The sequence below is a fragment of the Balaenoptera acutorostrata genome, chromosome 2 (assembly GCF_949987535.1).
Source record: "Balaenoptera acutorostrata chromosome 2, mBalAcu1.1, whole genome shotgun sequence".
Taxonomy (NCBI): domain Eukaryota; kingdom Metazoa; phylum Chordata; class Mammalia; order Artiodactyla; family Balaenopteridae; genus Balaenoptera; species Balaenoptera acutorostrata.
This window is the reverse complement of record NC_080065.1, coordinates 62758310-62782593: the sequence shown is the minus strand read 5'-3', so window position 1 is coordinate 62782593 and position 24284 is coordinate 62758310. Positions and strand designations below refer to the sequence as shown.

Sequence of the window (24284 nt, the reverse complement as noted above, 5' to 3'; positions counted from 1 at the left end):
CAGTGGTTAAGAATCCACCTTCCAATGCAGGGAACGTCGGTTCGATCCCTGGTCAGGGAACTAAGATCCCACATGCCACAGGGCAACTAACCCCTTGTGCCGCAACTACTGAGCCTGTGCGCCACAATGAAGAGCCTGTGTGGCGCAACTAAGACCCGATGCAGCAAAAAAATTAAATAAAAAAATATTTTCTTAAAAAAAGAAATGCATAAAATACAATAGAAAGTTCCATTTGAAAATAAATATAGGGACTTCCCTGGTGGCTCAGTGGTTAAGAATCCGCCTGCCAGTGCAATGGTCATGGGTTCGATCCCTGGTCCGGAAAGATCCCACATGCGGCGGAGCAACTAACCCTGTGCGCCACAACTACTGAAGCCCGCGCACTCTAGGGCCCCTGTGCCGCAATTACTGAGCCTGCGTGCTGCAACTACTGAAGCCTGCGTGCCTAGAGCCCATGTTCCGTGACAAGAGAAGCCACCACAATAAGCCCGCGCACCATAACCAAGAGTAGCCCCCGCTTACCGCAACTAGAGAAAGCCTGCTCACAGAAACGAAGACCCAACGCAGCCAAAACAATTTTTTAAATAAAATAAAAATAAATATATACTATGCTCCCATGACTCTAAATTGCATTATGAAGTGGAGTTCTCAACAATTCACAATCATTTCCTTGAGATTAATGACATTTTAAAACCTAGAGCTCAAAAGAATCAGAAAAAGGACGTCAACTATATTAGGTAATTGGAAGGCAAAGCAAAATTTAATTGCTACAATATTTGATATTCTAAAGGTATAATTTACTAATTCAATAAAGAGGAAAAATGTGCTAAGTGGGTTTTTTCTTTTTTGAATGACAAAATTTGGATTATGTTTTAATTAATGTTGACAAAGTATTTTCAAAAGCTTTATCTCAAGGTTTTATTCATCTGAATGGCTTTCAATTATGCATTGTCACTTGATTTCACAATGGAAAAATGATTTGTAACTGATTTACAAGATCCAGCATTTTTAAGTGTAAATCTAGGAAAATGAAAGATTCATAGGTACTTCTCAGAGACACTTTCCATCATTCCGTTTTTTTCCTTAAGATCCCAGTTAAGTTGAGCTCTTTGGCTACCAGAGCTATTTCTGGCCACTGTGCCTTTTCCCCTAGACTCAAAATTTCACTTCTATTCTCCTGTCACCTGCAGTAAGCAGGTATTCTTTCTAAGGTTTAATAAGTAATTTTACTGTTGGCAATTATTAGAAAATTGACGAGATGGAGAAGTAGCAAACAGGATGAAAGAACTCAAGCTACAAAGTTAAAGCTCTCCCCATAAAAGTTATCCTTATAATGTATGCAAAGAGACTAAACAAGATTTGTTAGATCTTCTATTGGTCTTTCCACTAATTCAATTCTAGTCTTAAAGCAAAGCCAGCCTCCTATTGCCTAATCCCTTATTACTCAATACGATCATTGCACTTTGGTTTTTGTTATACATGACAGTTTCTATTCCAACCTCTCCTTTTAGAGGAAGGTAGGTCAGTAGAGATTGTTGTTAACTTGGGTGTCAGGAAAACACTCATTTACAACTGAGACAACTCCAGGCTCTCATCTCACATTCTTATTTTATTTTATCAACTCTTCAACGTCATTTATTCCCTGACATCTTCAAAATTACTTTCCACATAAAAACTCTGTAAATCTAACAACGAAAAGCTCTTGCTCTGGTGAGAAGGTACTAAATTCTTCCTTCTAAAGAGGGAAACGTCGTGTGAAGTCTAACTTCTAAAGAGCGAGATGGAAGACTTTCGAAATTCGCAGAGGTGGTTTGACGGCAAGAAAAGCCCTAGTCATTAGAGAGGTCGCAAACCCCTAGACCCCGGTTGAAGCGGAAGCGCCCGGTACACTTCTGTCCGGGCAAGCGGCAAGATGCTCCCGGGCTTTCGGGAAGCCGCCATGGAAGGCAAGCCCGGGCATCCTCAGCAGAGTTATCTCACGTCCGGGCCCACAAGCCCGCCATAAGTTCGTCATAAACACACTACGCTGAGATAGAAGCGCGGCCGAGGGGACGGGTCACGCAACTGTCAAACGAAGCCCACCCTCCCATTGCCCGTCCCCAAGGCGGCAAAACTTACCAACGCGGATCTCTCCCCAGTTCCCTCAGGACCTCGACTACAACTCCCAGGAGGCTGCGCGGCGTACGGAGCAGCGTCCTTCCCAGAATGCAGCACAGTGGCGTCCCCATCCCTCCTTCTCCTTTCTCCGCTCCTCCTCCTTTTCTACCCGGCGTCACCCGGGAGGGCAGGAGGTAGGTTGCGGGAGGGGGACTCCGAGCTTCGGCGTGTCGCGTCAGACGTTGGGAGGAGGACGGGGTGGAGAGCCGGGGGAGAATGGGAGGACGAAGGGGAGGGGAGAGGGGAGGGGAGGGGAGGGTAAATAGTGGGCCAGGCAGGAAGATGGCGGCGGTAGCGGAGGTGTGAGTGGACCTGGGTCTCTGCAGCTAGATTTTCTTTTCCTTTCTTCCTCCCCTTTTCGTTTCCCCCGAGGTTGGCATCGAGGGGGCTGAGTTCGGGTGGCAGCGCCGGGCAGAGCGCAGGGGTCACGGCGACGGCGACGACGGCGGCGGCGGCTGACGGCTGGAAGGGCAGGCTTCCTTCGCCACTCGTCCTCCTTCCCCGGTCCGCTCGGTGTCAGGCGCGAAGGCGGCGGCGGCGCGGCGGGCGCACTTCGTCCCTCCTCCAGCTTCCTCCTGCTCCCGAGCGGGCACTCCTTCCTTCGCCATCCTCCGACCCTTCACCCCGGGGACTGGGCGCCTCCGCCGGCGCAGCTCAGGGAGCGGGGGCCGGTCTCCTGCTTGGCTGTCGCGCCTCCATGTCGGATAACCAGAGCTGGAACTCGTCTGGCTCGGAGGAGGATCCGGAGACGGAGTCCGGGCCGCCTGTGGAGCGCTGCGGGGTCCTCAGCAAGGTGAGCAACCCGCGGGGCCGAGGACCCCTTGCCCAGACTCACCTGCGGCGAGGCGAGCCGCTGAGGGCATGGGGTGGGGCTGGGCGCGAGGCACAGACTCTGCCGGGGCGGGGGCTGCGGAATGTGCCGGGGTGTGGGCCCGAGTACTGCGGCACGAGTGCCCGGGCCAGGGCTGGGGTGGGGGTGGGGGCAGAAGGGGACTGTCTTTCTCGCCTGCTCTGGGGCTCGGCGGTCTGGGACCGGGAAAGACCTGTCCCAACCCCGGATCCTGTTTGGGAGCGGGATGCGCACCGTGGCTTGGGACCCCGGGCGGCAGCTGTCCGGGTATAGCAATTTGGGTTGGGCAACAGCGGTACCCGAAGGACTGGGCATGGGAACCGTGCACCTCAGATCTCTCAAACGAAGTTAGTCCGGAGATGCCAAGCAGAATAGGGTTGAGGGGTTTCTGCAGACTTTGCTTTTGAGACAGAAGCCGGAGCAACTCGGCTTGGTGCTGAAATCTGAGGTGGTAAACTATGCCAGGCTAGATGTAGTGAAAGATCTCAATGAGAGGAGGAGTTTTGTACTTTTCCCCTTACTCTTTACCCGAGTTCAGAGAAGAGCTATTGAATAGTCAGGTGACAGGTACAAGAAATATTCATAGTAACTTGAAACCTGTCAGAATGGAGACCGACCTTTAGTCCAGGAAGAAGAGCATTATTTAATAGTAAAATATTCTTGCAGTCAGTGGGCCAGAGTAAGGAAAAGACATCTTACTTTTCCTAAATTTTTTTAAACCACTTTTCCAAAATTTTTGCAAAGCAGATAGTCATTTGTAGAGTTTGAAAGCTAATTAATTGAAATGGATGAGGCCCTTTTTAAGAGAGAAGGTGGGTGATCTTTTCTTTTGGTAGTACATAGTTTGGGGTTTGTTGTTGGGGTTTTTTTTGTTTCTTTTTCTTTTTCTTTTTTTTTTTTTTTTTAACGTTTTTGCTATGAGAAGATCCACATTGTCTTTTTTACTTCCTTCTCTCTTCCTGTTAAACTTTTAGAAATGGCTGGAGCTAGCAGTTAACTTGGAGAGGGGGAGCAAGGTCCAGTCTCTCAACAAGCTGGTCATAAGATCCTAGATCATGTGCAGCCACTGGCTATTAAGAAATCACCCTGCTTCCAGTATACATACTTTGGCTAAGCATTGGGACGTTGTTTGTGGAATTGCTTCATATTAGCTTTTATATTGTCTTTAGAAGGCTGAGAAAGGACCTAAGAAATGCATGAGTATGTCAGAACTAAGGCTTGCGAGTGTTAACTTTCATTTGCATACAGAAAAATTATGGTGTGTGTTGATACTGTGATCATTATTGGAATTTCAGTGAAAAGTTTTCAGTGAAGTGAAGCTCCCTAGGGTTTCTTTGGATTAAATGTATCTTGTAATTTAGGAGTCTGTATTGAACACATTGCGCAATAGGTATACATTTCTCTTTGGAACTGTTATGAAATGGGCTCTTTGCTTCTTAGTGATTCAGGTAACTTCACCACTTTTTTCTCATTAAATGAGAAGCAGACTTCCAAATTAGTATTGTGGAGTGTCAGGTATTTTACAAACAAGCCGTACTTTTGAACTATTGATCATCCCTTTTTGGGGGGTAGGAGGATCGTAGTGATTGGTGGAGTCACTAGTGCTCTGAGTATGTACTGTATATGAGTATCTGAGTATCACTTACACAGAGCAGTGTAGTAAGTGTATACTTTATGACAAAAAAATGGAAGACTATCTCCTTGATATCTAAGTGTATAGAAATGTAGTATATGACCACTTCTTTGGTTTGTAAATAACTTCATTGTTGCTGCATATATAGAATCAACGTAGTTTTGGTGTTCTTGTTAACAGCTATGAAGGAAATTTCCCTGAAATTTAACAATTTATGGTTGCATATGTTTTCTTGGAAGCTTTTTAATCAATAATATTTTTTATTGAATGTATGCTTTTAAAGTACATATATATTTTCAGCCTTAGTATTCACCTGGTAATTTTAAACAAGTGTTAGAACTCAGCCTCTGTTCTTTTCCTTCTGCTTAGTAATGTAGTTAAGTCCAAATACTAATTTGTTTTGTCCCGCCACTCCCCCCCCCCCAAATGGAGTGAGTTTGGAATGGTGGTGATGGAGTAAACTTGTACACCAACCCAAAGGTTTTTTTTTATATAAACATATTTTCTACAGACTCGCTTCTTAGGCACATAAATTCCAAAAATACTGGATAGACAATAATTCTAGGTGGTTATAGCAAATATCAGGATAGATTGTGGATGGGGAAAGATTCATGCCTTAGTAGGACTTGAGAGCAACTAAGCCTTGGTCAGTCTCATCCAATTCCTTCTGAATTCCCTCCATCCTTTTTATCTTATCTTTACCTTAACGTTTTCTCCACATACCTAACTGTTGGCTGAAATTCCGTCCATGTGTAGAGTCCATCTCAACTATTCTTTTCATGAAGACTTTTCTTATTTCACCAACCATCCCAGAGCTCCTTCTCTTGAATTCCTATAGCATTTTATTTGTAACTTGCTTCTGACTCTTATTCTAAATGTATTTTTTTTTCCTCTTGAATTTATGCTTGCTGGACTATTGGAGGCAGGAATGTTTGCTTCTCCTGCAGTGTCTGCATATTGCCTTGTCTCTGTTAAATGGGGAAGAGCGAGGGAATGTTATGAGGGTAGAGAAAAGGCAAAAATCTGCCTTCTAGCTGTGAATAGGAGTTAACATTTTCTGCGTAAATCCTGCAGCTTATGTAATTATTGGGTCCTCTGTAAGAAAATAATATGAAAATATGGACACATGATTTCTAGGGCCCCTTCTGTCACTTTGGAAGGTGTGTGTTCTTGTGAGCTTCCCTGAAGGTTTCTAAGCTTCATTAGCTATGCATAGCTCTGCCTCCAACTGAGAAAATACTGTGTGCTTGGCAGTGTTCTAAGTCTATTCTTGCTTAATGTTAAACAACTTTAAGAGGTAGAGTTTGACAAACAGACAAACAGGTAAGTAACTTGACCACAATCAGTTAGTAGCTTTCTGACGGGCAGTAATTGGAAGCGAGGTAGGATTAAGGTATGCCAGTCTAAACGATTTGTATTACAGGCAATTGGGAGTTGTTCATGTAAGTTTTGGAGCTGGAGGCTCAATGAGGTTAATATGTAAGATAAGTAAGCAAAATATGCCTAATAAATAAATAAGATTATGTAAGTTATGAAATAAAAAGCAGAAGATATCAGAGGTAAGGTTATTAAGCCTTCTCAGGAATCCAGGAACCTGATAATTTGATTGATTGGATTACTTGAAAATAATGATGGAGTCAGATTTAAGGGTTTAATGGGAAGGAAAGATGAATAGGAGTTGATAATGGGCTATAAAGATTAAGAAGGAACAGTCAGGTATTGAGTATCTCCTAGGAATATAGTAGGTGTATTCGTGATTTTATTCACCCATTCAAATGACTGAGGAAAGAAACTGAAGTTCAGAAAAGTTAAATAATTTGTCAGAACTTTTCACACAGCTCGTAAAAGTAGTTGAGTCTCTCTGATGTTGTATCCACTGCTCTGTCCATACAGTACAGGAACGCTGAGCCAGGTTTGAGTCTGAATGGCTGTGGCAGTAGCAGTATAGCCAAAGAAATAGGAACAGAGGGGGATGTGCACCCTATGGGTGGAGGTAAATTTAGTTTTGTATGTAACCATCATTATTTCAAGTCACTGTCTTAAGTGGTAGTAAATTGCAGGGAGTTAAAATGAGGAAATAGTGATTAGAGAGCCCTCAGGAAAGAATGAGTTAAATTGCCAGCATGGATAAGCTTTTAGGGAGGGGTTGTAATGATGGAGTTTAGAAGATATAAGAGCTGAACCATCTCAAACCTGTGGAATTAGGAAATAGTAAAGAAAAGATTTCTCTGAGCCAATGCAGTATACTTTTAACAATCCATTTAGAGTTAGTTTTTGGCAGATAGTTTTTGAGTTAGCAGATAGTTTTTGGAATTTTCTGTACTTAAAACCCCAGAGCATAAAAATATGCAATATCAACAATTCCCATAGAGGTTACATTTCTGCCTTTGCAAGTTTATTGATTGTGATCTTCACTGTGCAGCAGCGAAACTTTAGCAATGCAGAAACCATTTGTAGGTACTGGAAACGGATAATCCACGTATGTTTTTGAAAACCAGTTTTATGTTTGTATTTTACTCTTGAGTTTGAAAAATAGATCTTCAGAGAAACTTAGAAAATGAATTAACTATTCTATAATATTGAGTTCTGTGGAGGTAAAAATAAAGTTGATGTAGACTTACTAAAGATTAATAATCTATTTTTACTTTAATGTAGTCGTAAACATCATACATTTTCATGTAGGAATAACTTACAACAAAAATAGAGTTTTGGCCATGATTGACTTCTACTTCTGTTGATTTAGAGGGCTTCATGCAGTACTTGGTGTAGGAGAATGACAGACTGTATAGCCAAACTTACTTTTCTATTGAATATGTCAATTATGGCAGGGACCAAAACAATTTAAGAGTTTTGAAGGTGGTGAGGAGGGGAGGATGAAATCACACAAAGAGTAAAGCAGAATTTTGAACTGAAATGTGCTTCAGTTTTATTCCTCAAATATTACAAGAAAATGTTATATTTTATTATCTTTTATTTATAATTTTGTAGAAATTACTGAAAATTATATGCAATCTGGAAAATTTTAACTTTTCACTTTTTTTTTTACTGTTTATAATTAAGTTAGGACTTTTCACATTTTGGTTTTAAACTTAGATTGACTGCTGTTTCAGAAACTTTGGATTTCTAAAATACTGACTTAATTTTTTGTTTTCTTCTCCTCCAGTGGACAAACTACATTCATGGGTGGCAGGACCGTTGGGTAGTTTTGAAAAATAATACTCTGAGTTACTACAAATCTGAAGATGAGACAGAGTATGGCTGTAGAGGATCCATCTGTCTTAGCAAGGCTGTCATCACGGTAAGCTCCTGTTCTCCTTCATTCAACAAATATTTATTGAGCATAAGTTATACACCAGGAACCTATTCTAGGGGCTTGGGATATGTCTATGAACAAAGCAGATTAAGATCCTTGCTCTTGTGGAGCATGCAGTCTAATATTTTTTTCCATAAAATTATTTTATAGTGTATTACTACATACTGTTATTTTATATAGACATGTAGTATTTATCTAGTTGGTTACAGCAAGCCATTAATCAAGGGCTTCAGAAAAAAAGATGTTAGATGGCTTCATATCTGATAGATTGGGACAGTTACTTGGTGAGTTATTGAAAAAGTTAAAGCAGGAAAATAAAAAGATACGTATCTTAACATTTTAAAATTTTGACTTAAAATATATAAATTTAAATTCACTTACCAACTTTTTGAGGTGGAGCTAACAGTATGTCTTTGAATATGGAATTGAGAGAAGTTGTTCTTGTGTAAAGTATTATATCCATAATGCCTGATTTGCAATTTCCAGTTTTGATTCTCTAAAGTGGAATAAAAAGTTAGAGATACTTTTGAAAAACCCTAAATATAGGTTCCTCTTTTTGACGTTTAATGTTTTTCCCTAATATTTTACAGATGTCTCACCTTTATTTAATTTAATACCTTTTAAAAGAATGACTCACCTTTATTGAGTCATTCTACTTAGCTTGCATTCAATGTAGTTTACATAGAAACAGCTCTCTTTGCTCTTGTATTCCATAGATTTACATGATGTTTAAGTTATGTAAGAATTACAGCAAGTAAACTGGCATAAACAGATTTAGGAACAACCAACTGACTTGTTAAACATGTAACTCAACTAGTGGGCCAGAAGTGCCTGAATATACTAAAAATAGCGTACTAGTTGAGAGTGCTCAGCATGTCGAGGCATATTTAATAAAGGGCAAAAAAAAAAGGTGTTGTCTAAGGCAGGTCAGTTAAATGGAGGTCAGTTAAGGAAGCTATTGTAGTTAAAATCTAAAAATGGGTGTGTTAAAACAATCATAGATTTTACTGATACATTCAAAGAGAATTCATGTTACGATAGAGTTTATATTGTTTATAAAGATAAATGGTGTACTTTGGATTATGCGTTGATATCTAAATATGACTTACATATGTTTATGTTACACATTTAAGTAAAACCATATAGTATTTTTCCATCACTTTTCATACATTCTGCCCCTCTTATATATTCAGAGTTTGAAAATAAAAGCTTAGTTGGATATTGAGTTGGAAAAACTTATAGAGGGGTTGTTTGGAAACGTTCAGAATGAAACTACTACTCTCCATTCTTATGGACAATTTTAAAGAAATAGTTTGGACATAAAGGCTCACTATTTATTTGGACTGGTATATGGTATGTTATAATGTACTTTTGAAATTATATCTATTGATAGTTAATATTTTGGGGTTTTATTTCTCTTGAGATAGATCACTATTCATGCTAGAGGAAAGAATCATGGATAGTAATGTACTTTACAATTCTGAAATGTCTACCCTTGGTTCTTCCCCTTCTTCCTTCTTTTGCATATTGTTGGATGCTTGTTAGTTACAGTGCTTGTTAGACTCTTTGAAAATAATTTATATCTTTATTGTTTCCTAACTAGTAGTATTCCTAGAGTACCATGCTAGTTTAAATTTAGTTATCCTGTCTTGAATTATGGACTATGGTAATAGCGCATGGCTTATTTGGGGAAAAGAAAAACTTCTAATAAATATTTACAGTGCATCTGCTCAGGAAAAAACAATGTGTTAGTTCTTCGTAGATTTTTTATTGTTGTTATTTTGGTATTTTTGTTATCTGTATTTGCTTATAGAACTTTTCATTGTGGTTCATAATCAAAGAAATGAGTAGGAAAGCAAGACAATTTGAAAACATTGAAGGGACCTAGTGGAAGTACTCACTGGGCTAAGTGGTAGTAGAGAAGGTAAAAAAAAAAACAAATGAATGAAGCAGCAGAATCTGAGTGGTAGTTAGTCTTCGCTATAGTTAACCAGGTGGTATGGAGAAACACAAGTATTTATATTCCTGAACTTCTTCAACTCTGTTCCTATTCTGTGGGTTCATAAGTTCACTGTTACGTATTTCAAGGAAATTACAAAATATAACTGAATTCAGTGAACTTCTCAGAATGAAGTTTACAAATACAGTATGTATTTGAGTTAAATTTTTAAAATGTAATACTAACCTCTGTTAAATAGGTGTCTTTTGCTTTTCTTAAATATGGGCTATTATATGTATCAATTCATCTCTGAAGGCAAAAAATAAATATGGTTGAATTTGTGCACATGACATCCTTATGAAATTGATAGTATTTATATATGAGGAAATCTGGACTTGAAGAGTTGTGACTTTACTGTAACCATTCATTAACATATTTATTATTTGTTGGTGAACCTAATGTTTGAGCCCACCTTTTCTGATAGAACCTAATTCATTGTTAAATTCACTATTATTTTAGCTTAACATTTAAGTCATTCCTTATTCAAATCATGTTCTTTAGTTATGTGATAATAAATTGAGTGAAATACTTTCAAGGAACAAAGTATTTCCTGGGAGAATTTGTTACCTGGAAATAATTCTTAACGTGAAGGGATTGGGAATAAGTTAATGAGAGGAAAAATAGTACTCTGTCACTCTTTGGGAAATCACCTGTTTGTATATTTAATAAATGTTTGTAGAAAGTTGAATTTCTCAATTATTATAGTTTAATAGTTTTTTGCTTAAGACCCAGTCCCTGCTACAAAACTTGCCATGTAGTAGATGTTCAATATATGTTAGTTGTGTTTCATCGATCAAAAGCAATGTTTATGGAGTATTTAAACTGTTATTTATTTTTTAAGTTCTGTTTTTAAATAAAGTACGTGTGGTAAAAAAAAATATAATCTGTGGCATGAAGAGGTTTAAAAAGTAAATGCTTCTCTTTACTCTTAGTCCTGCACTCAAGACATAGCCAAAGTCAAATTTTTGGTCTGTCCTTCCAGATACTATGTATGCCTATATAAGCATTTATTTGTTTATATCCTTCATTTTCATTTACACAGATAGCATCATACTAAATCTATCGTTCTGCACCTTGTTTTCTTTTAATATGTCTTGGACATTTACTACATTTTGTTGAATATTGTGGATGTACCATGTCTTATTTATTTGCCCCTTCCCTGTTCTTGGAAATTTAGATCATGTTTAAATTTGTTTTACTACAAACACTCTTGAAACAAACATACATAGTATTTTAAAATTTTTTTATAGTTACTGTCAAATGCCCTTTCCAAAGTGCCACTTTTCATTCCTACAAATAGTGCATGAGTGTCCCTATTTCCCCATACCCTCAAATATATATTTTTTTAATTTGGTTGCACCGGGTCTTAGTTGCGGCAGGCGGGCTCCTTAGTTGCGGCAGGCGGGCTCCTTAGTTGTGGCTCCAGGGCTTCTTAGTTGCGGCACATGGGCTCCTTAGTTGCGGCATGCGAACTCTTAGTTGCAGCATGCATGTGGGATCTAGTTCCCTGACCAGGGATCAAACCCAGGCCCCCTGCATTGGGAGTGTGGAATCCTATCCACTGTGCCACCTGGGAAGTCCCTCCATACTCTCAAGTATTGAGGAAGTCAGGTTTTGGCAAATGTTAAAATATTTGGCAAACTGCTAGATAAAAATGGTGTCTCATTATTTTAAAGTTGCACTTTTTTATTCAAGAGGGTAACTTCTTATGTTTATAATTCATTTTTTCCTCTTCTTATCACTTGTTCATCTCTTTCTCAGTTATTGATTTGTAGAAGCTCTTTATATCATGATATTTGGCAATTTGTCATATTTGTTGCAAATGTTTCCCCCCAGGTTGTCATTGTCTATTTTTTCTTTCCTTATTTTAAATTCTTTTTAAGCCTTAAAAGAAATTTAAAAATTTTATATGCTCTTATTGACCTTTTCCTTTATGGCTTCTGTATTTAGTTATGTTTAACTAAAACATAACTCAAAGACTATAACTCTATATAAATGTAGTTACATTTTCATCTACAATTTTACATTTGAATTTGATTCCTGTGGGAGTTATTTTAGTATAAGAAGTGATGTGGGAATTTAGCTTTTTAATTTTTTCCCAAATGGCTAACCATGTAGTCTAATACCATTAATTGAAAAATTCACCTTCTCCCCACTGGTTTGAAATGTTACCTTTATTGTATATTACATTACCATGTGTATTTGAGGCTGTTTCTGGACTCTCTTCTCTTCAATTGGTTTGTCTATTCCTTTTTGTACCATATTTAAAATTATATTGCTAATATATCAATCAGTTCTTTAAACTGCTAATGATCCTTTTGTGGAAATAAAAGAAGTGGTTTGTTTGTAGCTACTGAGATTAGAAGACGTTTCAGGAATTAGGTAGGTAGAGATTTTTGGTAAAATGGAAATAGTAATGTCTTTAGAATTGGTTTGCCTAAGCTCTATCTACAGTCCCAAGTCTTACCTTAGGTATCTGACTTTGTATACCTACTATCTTATAAAACTTCTTTAATTACCAAATGAATGGGATTTGTATTATTCTTACTATAGGTTGGATATAGTAAAATTTATTCACCAATTTAGTGTTTTAATATTCTCAGACGGAAAACTGAAAGGTAATGGAAATGTTTACTGCTACATTGAAAAAAATTGTAAGCCAAGCAGCTCTTAAGTAGGTAGGGGTTAGAAGGGAGGAAATTTAAAGATCCTGGCAAAATTAAAGAAGCCAACAGAGATGTAAAAGAAAGGGAAGGGGGCTTCCCTGGTGGCACAGTGGATAAGAGTCTACCTGCCAATGCAGGGGACACAGGTTCGATCCCTGGTCTGGAAAGATCCCACATGCCGCGGAGCAACTAAGCCCTGTGCACCACAACTACTGAGCCTGCGCTCTAGAGCCCATGAGCCACAACTACTGAAGCCCGCGTCCCTAGAGCCCTTGCTCCGCAACAAGAGAAGCCACCGCAATGAGAAGCCCGCGCACTGAAACAAAGAGTAGCCCCTGCTCGCTGCAACTAGAGAAAGCCCGCGTGCAGCAACGGAGACCCAACACAGCCAAAAATAAATAAATAAAATTTAAATTTAAATTAAAAAAAAAAAAGAAAAAGAAAGGGAAGGAAGTGTTCAAAATTGAAAAGGATCATTAAACAAAAAAATTCTTAAGTGCCAAATAAAGAGTAGTCAAATCTAAACAGTTTTTGAGTAAACTATTTCTCAGTAAAACTGGAAGAAAAAATTTTTTTTAATTTTTAAAGTTTTCGAATGTGGGATTTTAAAGGAAAAAATTGTGATTTAAATTGATGTTCAGCAAATTGGATCTCACCAAAAATGAACAGGGCCATAACTAATCATCATACGAGGAACTCCAGATTAGTAAGAAGTCCAAGAAGTTCGCTTTTTATCAAATGTGCAATTTTGCTCTATTGAACTGTGTTAGTAAGAACCACAGGAAAGAGAGGAAGGTATATTGACCAGTAAAAGCATTAGATAGATACTAGTTGATAATTCTCTTCATTTGAGGAGCATTTGCCAGTGAATTTCTAAAGAAATTAGAACCTTATACTACTAAGATTTATGCCTTTAGAAACTAACATTATCTGTTCAGCAGTTCATTTGGAAATAATTATCTTCCATCTTTAGGTAACTGGAATGTAACTCAAATAATGTAACTCAAATAATTAGATATAGTGGGAAATATTTAAAATATTTGGTGAGAGGATTTGGAAGAGGAAAAATATAAAGAAAGATACCAGTTGAAATGTAGAGCCAAGAATGTTGAAATAGCTTATCCAAAATTATGTAATTACAAAATGTGTTAGTTTGTTAGGGTTGCCATAACAAAGAACCGCAAACTGGGTGTCTTTTTTTTTTTTAATTTTTTTAATTGAAGTATAGTTGACTTACAGTGTTTCAGGTGTATGGCAAAGTGATTAAGATATATGTGTGTATATATATAATATATATATTATATGTATATACATATAATATATATATATATATACGAATTCTTTTCCATTGTAGGTTATTATAAGATGCTGAATCTAGTTCCCTGGCTTATACAGCAGGTGCTTGTTGTTTATCTATTTTATATACAGTAGTTTGTATCCTCTACTCCCAAACTCCTAATTTATCCCTCCCCCACCCCCTTTCCCTTTTGGTAACCATAAGTTTGCTTTCTGTGTCTATGAGTTTATTTCTGTTTTGTAAATAAGCTCATTTGTATCATTTTTTAAGATTCCACATATAAGTGGTATCATATATTTGTCTTTCTCTGTCTGATTTACTTCACTTAATAATCTCTAGGTCCATCCATGTTGCTGCAAATGGCAATATTTCATTCTTTTTTATTATAGCTGAGTAATATTCATATTTTATACACACACACACCCCCCACATCTTCATTATCCATTCATCTGTCAGCAGATATTTAGGTTGCTTCCACATCTTGGCTGTTGTAGAGAGTGCTGCAGTGAACATTGAGGTGCATGTGTCTTTTCAAATTATCATTTTCTCTGGATATATGTCCAGGAGTGGGATTGCTGGATCATGTGGCAACTCTATTTTTAATTTTTTAAGGAACCTGCATCCTGTTTTCCATAGTGGCTACAGCAATTTACATTCCCACCAACAGTGTAGGATGGTTCCCTTTTCTCCGTACCCTCTCCAGCATTTGTTATTTGTAGACTTTTTAATGATGGCCATTTTGACTGGTATGAGGTGATATCTCATTGTAGTTTTGATTTGCATTACTCTAATAATTAACGCCATTGAGCATCTTTTCATATACCTCTTGGCCATCTGTATGTCTTCTTTGGAAAAATGTCTATTCAGGTCTTCTGCCCATTTTTAATTGGTTTGTATGTTTTTTTGATATTGAGCTATATAAGCTGTTTGCATATTTTGGAAATCAAGCCCTTGTTGGTCACATCATTTGCAAATATTTTCTCTTGTTCCGTAGGTTGTCTTTTTGTTTTGTTTATGATTTCCTTTGCTGTGTAAATGCTTTTAAGTTTAATTAGGGCCCATTTGTTTATTTTTGCTTTTGTTTCCATTACTCTAGGAGACAGATCCAAAAATATATTGTTGTGATTTATGTCAAAGAGTGTTCTGCCTATGTTTTCCTCTAGGATTTTTATAGTATCTGGTCTTACATTTAGGTCTTTAATCCATTTTGAGTTTATTTTTGTATATGGTGTAGAAAATGTTCTAATTTCATTGTTTTTACATGTAGCTGTCCAGTTTTTCCTGCACCACTTATTGAAGAGGCTGTCTTTTCTCCATTGTATATCCCTTCCTCCTTTGTCGTAGATTAATTGACCATAAGTGCATGGGTTTATTTCTGGGCTTTCTGTCCTGTTCCATTGATCTATATGTCTGTTTTTGTGCCAGTGCCATGCTGTTTTGATGACTGTGGCTTTGTAGTATAGTCTGAAGTCAGGGAGTGTCGTTCCTCCAGCTCCGTTCTTCTTTTTCAAGATTGTTTTGACTATTCAGGGTCTTTTGTGTTTTCATACAAATTTTAAGTTTTTTGTTCTAGTTCTGTGAAAAATGCCATTGGTAATTTGATAGGGGTTGCATTGAATCTGTAGATTGCCTTGGGTAGTATGGTCATTTTAACAATATTGATTCTTCCAATCCAAGAACATGGTATATCTTTCCATCTGTTTGTGTCATCTTCAGTTTCTTCATCAGTATCTTATAGTTTTTCAGAGTACAGGTCTTTTGCCTCCTTAGGTAAGTTTATTCCTAGGTATTTTATTCTTTTTGACATGATGGTAAATGGGATTATTTCCTTAATTTCTCTTTCTGATAGTTCGTTGTTAGTGTGTAGAAATGCAACAGATTTCTCTATGTTAATTTTGTATCCCCCAACTTTACTGAATTAAACAACAGAAATTTATTGTCTCACAGTTCTGGAGGCTAGAAGTCCGGATAAAGATGTTGTCAGGGTTGGTTCCTTCTGTTGCTTTTGATGGTGTGCTGACAATCTATGGCATTCCTTGGCTTATATATGCATCATCCCAATCTCTGCATTCATGTTTACATGGCATCCTCCCTGTGCACATAACTGTGTCCAGATTTCCCCTTTTTATAAGAACACCAAGGGGGCTTCCCTGGTGGCGCAGTGGTTGAGAGTCTGCCTGCTAATGCAGGGGACACGGGTTCTAGCCCTGGTCTGGGAGGATCCCACATGCCGCGGAGCAACTAGGCCCGTGAGCCACAATTACTGAGCCTGCGCGTCTGGAGCCTGTGCTCTGCAACAAGAGAGGCCGCGATAGTGAGAGGCCCGCGCACCGCAATGAAGAGTGGCCCCCGCTTGCCGCAACTAGAGAAAGCCCTCGGACAGAAACGAAGACCCAACACAGCCGTAAATAAATAAATCAATAAAATTAAAAAAAAAAAAAAAGAAAAAGAACACCAAGTTATATCAGATTAAGGGCCTATTCCACTCCAGTGTGACCTCATCCTAACTAATTACATCTCCAGTTACCCTATTTTCAAATAAATTCACATTCTGACATACTTCAGATTAGGGCTTCAACATACAAATTTGGGGGTATGCAATGTAACCCATAACCCATGAAAGTATCAGCGTTAAGACTAGAACTCAGGTCTCCCAGTTCCCACCTGGTGTTATTTTATTGTATGTCAGTGAGCATAGGAAAAATGCATATACAATGCATTTTATTTTGTGTAAGACTTGCAGGAACATGACTTAAATATTTATAAAGCAACTCTTTAAAATTTGTTTTGAACAGAGCATCTTATTAAGACAAAAAGGTTTTTTTTTCCTTTTAATCCTAAGAAGCTCTGTTTGAGATATATGCTTCTTACTTACATGTAAATTTTATCAATATTTTTTCTAAATAAAAAAAGTGAAAAGAAAGAAATTTGTGATTTACTATTACTGTCTTCTGTTAAATCTCTAATAAATATAGTTTGTATTTTAGCATTCAAGTTTCCTTAAAGCAAGGAATACACAAAATTTTCTAGATTTGCCTGCTTGAAATAGTTAGCAAGAAGCTTGTTTTCTTAGTTTCTCTGAAGGTCTTTTAAGCTTCACATATACCAGTTTTTACTTAGTATTTTTTTTTTAAATTAAAGTACAGTTAGTTGATTTACAATATTATATTACTTGCAGGTATACAGCATAGTGATTCAGTAGTTTTACAGTTTATACTCCATTAAAAGTTATTATAAGATAATGGCTATAATTCCTGTGCTATACATATTTAGTATTTTTTATTTAGCATTTTATCTTTTTTTTTTTAACAACCAGCATCTTTTTGTTTGTTTGTTTTTTTATTTTATTTTATTTATGGCTGTGTTGGGTCTTCGTTTCTGTGCGAGGGCTTTCTCTAGTTGTGGCAAGCAGGGGCCACTCTTCATCGCGGTGCGCGGGCTTCTCACTATCGCGGCCTCTCTTGTTGCGGAGCACAGGCTCCAGACGCGCAGGCTCAGTAATTGTGGCTCACGGGCCCAGCCGCTCAGCGGTGTGTGGGATCTTCCCAGACCAGGGCTAGAACCCGTGTCCCCTGCATAGACAGGCAGATTCTCAACCACTGCGCCACCAGGGAAGCCCTAGCATTTTATCTTAATTTCTAAAGTGCTTAAAATATCGTTCATGGGCTCTGAAGTTAAACCTGGATTTAGATCTTGGCTCTGCTTCTTATGGCTAAAGGTACCTTTGAACAGATAACTAAAGTGGTTAAAGATGGGTGCATAAGATCTAAGGGTGGAATGATTATGTGCATTAAACAAAATAACAAAAGCACTTGTACTTTTGTTCTTGGCAACATAAGAGGCACTCAAATTTCTTTAAGTTTATTTTGTGATATGTTTGTATTAGAAATAGAGCCTACAGTTTTAAAAGAAGAAAGGAGAAGCTGGCAAAGCTTTTTATTAAAGGGAGACAAAGATGCAAGTGACTTATTAAAGCCGGAATATGTGACATGTCATATTTGAACAGGTTCTCATGCATTTCCTGTAAGCAGTTTCCTTCCACCAAGTGGTTCTGTTTCACAACTTAAAAGAAATTATATGTATGTGTGTATAAAATATATAATATATAAATGGTTAACTGTTTATATGCTTTCTGCATGTTCCTGACAGATTGTTTTTTTCCCTTGTTCTACTATTTATTGTGTGTGGGTTTTTTTTAAGGCATATTGTACCTTTTAAAAAACCAGATTTATTTAGGCATAATTTACACTCAGTAAAATTCACCCTTTTTAAGTGTACAGTTATAGTTTTCACAAATGTATATAGTCATGTGATCACTAGCACAGTCAGATTATAGACAGTTTTCATCACCCCAGAAAGTTCTCGCCTGCCCCTTTGTAATCAGTACCTCCCCATCCCCAATCTCTGGCAACCACTGTTTTGATAGTTTTATCTTTTCCAGAATGTGATATAAATGGAATCATACAGTATGCAGCTCTTTGTGTCTGGCTTTTCATTTAGTGTAATGCTTTTGAGAGTCATCTGTGTTGTTACATGTATCCCTAACTTACTCCTTTTTATTACCGAGTACTGTTCCACAGTATATATGCACCGAAGTTTGTTTATCCATTCACCACCTGATAGATTTATGTTTCCAGTTTTGGGCTACCATAAGTAAGGCTGCTAAACATTCAAGTACAGGTCTTTGTGTAAATGTTTTATTTCTCTTGGGCAGATACCTAGGAATGGGATTGCTGGGTCCTATGGTAAGTGTATGTTTAACTTTATAAAAAACTGCCAGGGACTTCCCTTTGCCTTCCAATGCAGGGGGTGTGGGTTTGATCCCTGGTCGGGGAACTAGATCCCACATGCCTTGAGGCCAAAAAACAAAACATAAAACAGAAGCAATATTGTAACAAATTCAATAAAGACTTTAAAAATTGTCCACATCAAAAAAAAAGAAATCTTTTTTTTTTAATTGGGGTATAATGGTTTTACAATGTTATGTTAGTTTCTACTGTACAGTGAAGTAGAGTTCCCTGTGCTATACAGCAGGTTCTTTTTTTTTTAATAACAACTATTTATTTATTTATTTTTTGTCTGCTTTGGGTCTTTGTTGCTGCACGTGGGTTTTCTCCAGTTGCAGTGAGCGGGGGCTACTCTTTGTTGCGGTGTGCGGTCTTCAGTAGTTGTGGCACGTGGGCTCAGTAGTTGTAGCTCGCAGACTCTAGAGCGCAGGCTCAGTAGTTGTGGCACACGGGCTTAGTTGCTCTGTGGCATGTGGGATCTTCCCGGACCAGGGCTCAAACCTGCCTCCCCTGCATTGGCAAATGGATTCTTAACCACTGCACCACAAGGGAAGTCCCTGTGCAGCAGGTTCTTCTTAGTTATCTATTTTATGCATATTAGTGTGTACATGTCAATCCCAATCTCCCAATTTATCGCACCCCCCCGCCCCCCTCTTTCCCACCTTGGTGTCCATACATTTGTTCTCTACAGCTGTGTCTCTATTTCCTTTTTTTTTTTTTTAAAAAAAAGAAAGAAACTGCTAAGCTGTTTTCCAAAGTGGCAGTACCATTTTATATTTCTACCAACAGTATATGAGAATTCCAGTTGCTCAACATTTTTGTCAGTACCTGTTTTTTGGGTTTTTTGTTTGTTTGTTTTGTTTTTTATTTTAACTATTCTAGTAGGTGTGTAGTGATATCTCATTGTGGTTTCAATTTGCATTTTCCTAATGACTAATGATGTTGTACATCTTTTCATCTGCTTTTTATTTATATCTCTTTGATGGTATGTCTGTTCAAATCTTTTGTTTCTTTTCATCTTCTTAATATTGAGTTATGAAAGTTCTTTATATATTCCAGATACCATTATTTCAGACATGTATTTGGCAAATATTTTCTGCCAACCTAACAGACTGATTTTTGTCACTGTTATTAGAAAATAAATTACATTTGAATGTATATTTTGCTGAATTTTTGTTCTGAATTTTTGGGAACCTTTGAAGCTTATTTATTTCCCAGAGTAGTTTCCAAAGATATCAGCACTATTATTAGTTCTTTTCTTAGGTTATTTGTATGGAGGCAACATTTCTCACATTTTTTTTAATTTTTATTTTTTAGTTTGGGTCTACAGTGGCACACTGCCATTTAATTAAAGTGACAAAGCTTTAGATTTAAAGTTACAAGCTGACAGCTCATCATGTAGTGATTTCACCAGGGAAGTTGGTATTACTGTTGAGTTTCTTCCTTGGAGTGAGTGCTGTGTAGGCTTGATCTCTGTCCTTTCTTCATCTAAGGAAGGAAACCATAGCTGATAAAAAGAATGAGATATGCTCTTAGTCCCCAAGTAGAGATATATGTTATGCAACAATTACTTCTTTTAAAAATATATGTTTTCACTAGTGAGGATTTATCACTTAAAAAAGAAAAAGATCATTTATAAATTGATTGTAAGGAATCAAGAGACCAAGAAGTCATGACCAGTTGAAGCTCATCCAGAAATTAAGGTGGTCTCTAAAGTGATAATGTCTTGAGGGTGGGAGATCGGGTTGGGTAATAATTTTTGAAAACTTATGTATAAACCCAATTTCATAAAGTGAGGTTTGCTCCTGTTATGAAGGACTTCAAGTGGTTTCATTTGGCTTTTAAAAAATTAGGAAGTTCATCCAGGTAAAGATTCATCTACTCTATCTCCTTGCCCATAAAAAGAATAGTAAAGTGGTAAAAAGTTTTTTAAACCCAAAAGGGAGAAAAGTGAGGAGACAATAGAAGACAGAATTTTAGAAGCTGGAAAACATGGACAAGTACTAAATGAGTTTGTGGATCTGAGAAATCCAACTCCTAAGCTATGAGTTGGGAATGCTGTGAACTAGATTTACATCACAACTATATAATACTTCAGCAGTACCAGATACCTCTTGAAATAAGAATTGGGAGTGCAAGTTGTAAATAAGGAAGATGAGTCAAATATCAGTTTAAGAAACAATCACATCCCCAGATTTTTCTCCCCCAGCTGTGGGCAGTTGGGTGATTGACCCATCCCTAACCTGACAAAAGATGGTGTATTATTCTTTTAGGGTGGATAAAATAGTGATCTCTGGGCTGGAGAGTGGGGAAATAGGCACTAGAAAAAAATTGAGAGCAAGGAATAGAGGGTGATTAAGTATGCTGACTGAATACTGAAACCTCCCTCCATCCCATCCCACTCCTGTTCCCCACTTGGTTCCCAAAACACTAGCTAACAAACTTTCACTCTCAGGGCAGGAGGTTGCTGGAGTCTTTTCTAGAGAATCCAGCCAGCTCAAGAGGAAAGACCTAATGATAGCATTAGAACTTCCCCAACAAAGTAGACCAACTACATTATCTCACAGTGAAGCCCATCTTTGATTAAACTATCCATAGCCTTACAGCTTCCCATCAGTTTTTAGATCCCCCACTTTTAAAAATGAACAATCAGTCAACAACTACCAGGCATGTGAGGAAAGTTTTCAGTATGAAAGAGATGAAGAGAATAAATGCAATACTAGGCAATAAATTACTCAAATATTCCACAAAAATAAGAAAATTTGTTAGTATTCTCAAAGAGCTAAGAGTATTTGGAATCATTAAATCAAAAAGTATACTATTGGGACTTCTCTGGTGGTGCAGCAGTTAAGAATCCGCCTGCCAATGCAGGGGACATGGGTTTGATCCCTGGTCCAGGAAGATCCCACATGCCGCGGAACAACTAAGCCATGTGCCACAACTACTGAGCCTGTGCTCTAGAGACCGCGAGCCACAACTACTGAGCCCATGTGCCACAACTACTGAAACCCACGCACCTAAAGCCCGAGCTCCGCAACAAAAGAAACCACTGCAGTGAGAAGCCCGCGCACTGCAACAGAGAGTAGTCCCTGCTCGACTCAACTAGAGAAAGCCTGTGTGCAGCAACAAAGACACAATGCAACCAAAAAAAATAAAAAAATAAAAAAGTATACTATAAAAAAGGAGGAAGAGTCTATGCATCCTTTTGAATTACAGTTGCACCCTGATATTCATTGCAGCACTATTTACAATAGCCAGGACATGGAAGCAGCCTAAATGTTCTTCACTAGAGGAATGGATAAAGAAGATGTGGTACATATATACAGTGGAATATTACTCAGCCAAAAAAGGAACAAAATAGTGACATTTACAGAGACGTGGATGGATCTAGAGACTGTCATACAGAGTGAAGTACGTCAGAAAGAGAAAACAAGTATCGTATGATATCACTTATATGTGGAATCTAGAAAAATGGTAGAGATGAGCTTATTTGCAAAGTAGAAATAGAGTCAGATGTAGAGAACAAACTTATGGTTACCGAGGGGAAAAGGGGGGATGGGATGAATTGGGAGATTGGGATTGACATATATATACTACTATGTATAAAATAGATAACTAATGAGAACCTAGTGTATATAGCACAGGGAACTCTACTCAGTGCTGTGTGGTGACCTAAATGGGAAGGAAATCTAAAAAAGAATGGATATATGTATACGTATGACTGATTTACTTTGCTGTACAGAAAGAAACTAACATGACATTGTAAAGCAACTATACTCCAATAAAAGTTAATAATAAAAAAAGAGTTAAGGAGTTCTCACAGATATAGAGAACAGACTTGTGGTTGCCTCCGAGGAGGGGGGTGGTGGAGGCATGGATTGAGAGTTTGGGATTAGCAGATGCAAACTATTATATAGAATGGATTAACGACCAGGTCCTACCATATAGCATAGGTAACTATATTCAGTATCCTGTAATAAACCATAATGGAAAAGAATATGAAAAAGAATGTGTGTGTGTGTATATATATACACACACACACACACACACACACATACATGTATAACTGAATCACTGCTGTACAGCAGGAATTAACAGATTGTAAATCAACTATACTTCAATAGAATAAATTTTTTAAAAAAGAAAGGATAAAAAAGAGCTGTTAGAAATTATAAATATGGTCGCGGTGATGGAAAAAAATTGGAAGGGTCAGAAGGTAGAATTATAGTCATTTCCCAAAAAAGTAGAAAAAAGAAAAAAAGATAGTGAATAGGAGAAAAGACAAAATTAAAGGAATCATCCAAGAGTTTTGAGATTTGAACAATGGGAGCTTCAGGAAGAGAGAACAGAGAAGAAAAGAATCATCAGTGCAAGAATGCGAGAAAAATTTATGAAAATAGAGGACATGAGTTTTCACACTGAAAGGGCCAAGGAGGGGCCAACATAACAGATGGAAAAAAAAAATCATAAAAGAAACATTTTGAGGTGAGTCAGACCACTGAGAAGAAAGAAGATCCTGAATGCTTCAGAGGGAAAAAAAACAGATCACAGCAAAGGATAAGGATTCAAAGTAACTGTGGACTTCTCAAGAACAGCCCTGGAAGCTAAAATGCAATAGGCCATGCCTTCCTTCTTCTGAAGAAATATTTTCGACTCTGAATTCTGTATCCAGCCAAACCACTAAGGAAGTATAAGGGCAGATAAAAGCATTTTAAAATATGAAGGTCTTAAAAAATTTACTTCTTGTGATTTTTAAAAAATGTTTTATATTAGAGATACATAATTAGATCTCTAAAGATGGAGTGATATGTTTTGAATTTGCTTCAGAATAATGCATTTAGTGAGGTGTGAATTTGTGAGGGTATAGAGGAAACAAGAATGACTACGAGTTAATAACTGTTGAAGCTGAATAGTGGTATGTGGGGGTCGTTCTTTATTTTTGCATATGTTTGAAAATTCTCATAATAAGTAAGAAACACACATTTTACATTCTTCTGGAAAATGTGCCATTTCAAAACAAGGAAGTATTAAATAAGAGGAACACAGGCAGAGGATGTTCTCCAAGTGTGATATCCAGGCCAGTAGCATCAGTATCAGCTGTGGACTTGTTAGAAATACAAATTCTCAGGCCCCACCTCAGACCTAATGAATAAGCTCTGGTTATGAGGTCCAGCATTCTGTCGTAACAGACTCTCCAGATGATTCTGATGCGTGCAAAAGTTTAGAACCACTCTCCTAAAGCAAGAAGACTAGCTGTGCTCAAGAAGAGAATGGACATGACTGGTGGTTTATTCCATCTGATTTTCTTAAGTGCTTCTTCACTGGACCTTGATAGTTGATCTGACATTTAGATCAATCAAGTGGTTATATATAAAGGCAGAGAAATTGCTATTAGTTGTGCTATTATTGCTAGCAATCTGAATGTGTGTAAAAGGTTCAGACTTTGGGAAACTGTTAAGGTTAGTGATTGTCTCAGAAATGGAATAGTTAGTTATAAGGAGAAGAGATGAGCATCCTCTACACCAACCTGGCTGTTTGTCTAACTGGCACCTTGACATTCTCTGCTAACATTGCCCATTGAA

General features: G+C 37.7%; 2 protein-coding genes across 3 annotated transcripts in view; one reads left to right on the top strand and one right to left on the bottom strand.

The window, feature by feature from the left end:
* The window catches only part of POLK (DNA polymerase kappa), a 78182-nt gene extending 75725 nt beyond the window's left edge, over positions 1–2457 (bottom strand). Inside the window, exon 1 of the mRNA XM_007175904.3 lies at positions 2119–2457. The gene's annotated coding sequence lies outside the window, so the exon portion shown is untranslated. The remainder of the gene's footprint in view (positions 1–2118) is intronic.
* CERT1 (ceramide transporter 1) overlaps positions 2206–24284 on the top strand; it is a 128479-nt gene continuing 106400 nt past the window's right edge. The window contains exons 1-3 of one of the 2 annotated variants that reach the window (XM_007175902.3): positions 2206–2291; positions 2542–2950; positions 7804–7938. In XM_007175902.3, coding sequence (XP_007175964.2) covers positions 2206–2291; positions 2542–2950; positions 7804–7938 — 630 coding nt within the window. Of the gene's footprint in view, positions 2292–2541; positions 2951–7803; positions 7939–24284 lie in introns of those variants that run through there. The other variant, XM_007175901.3, reaches the window with a different exon arrangement.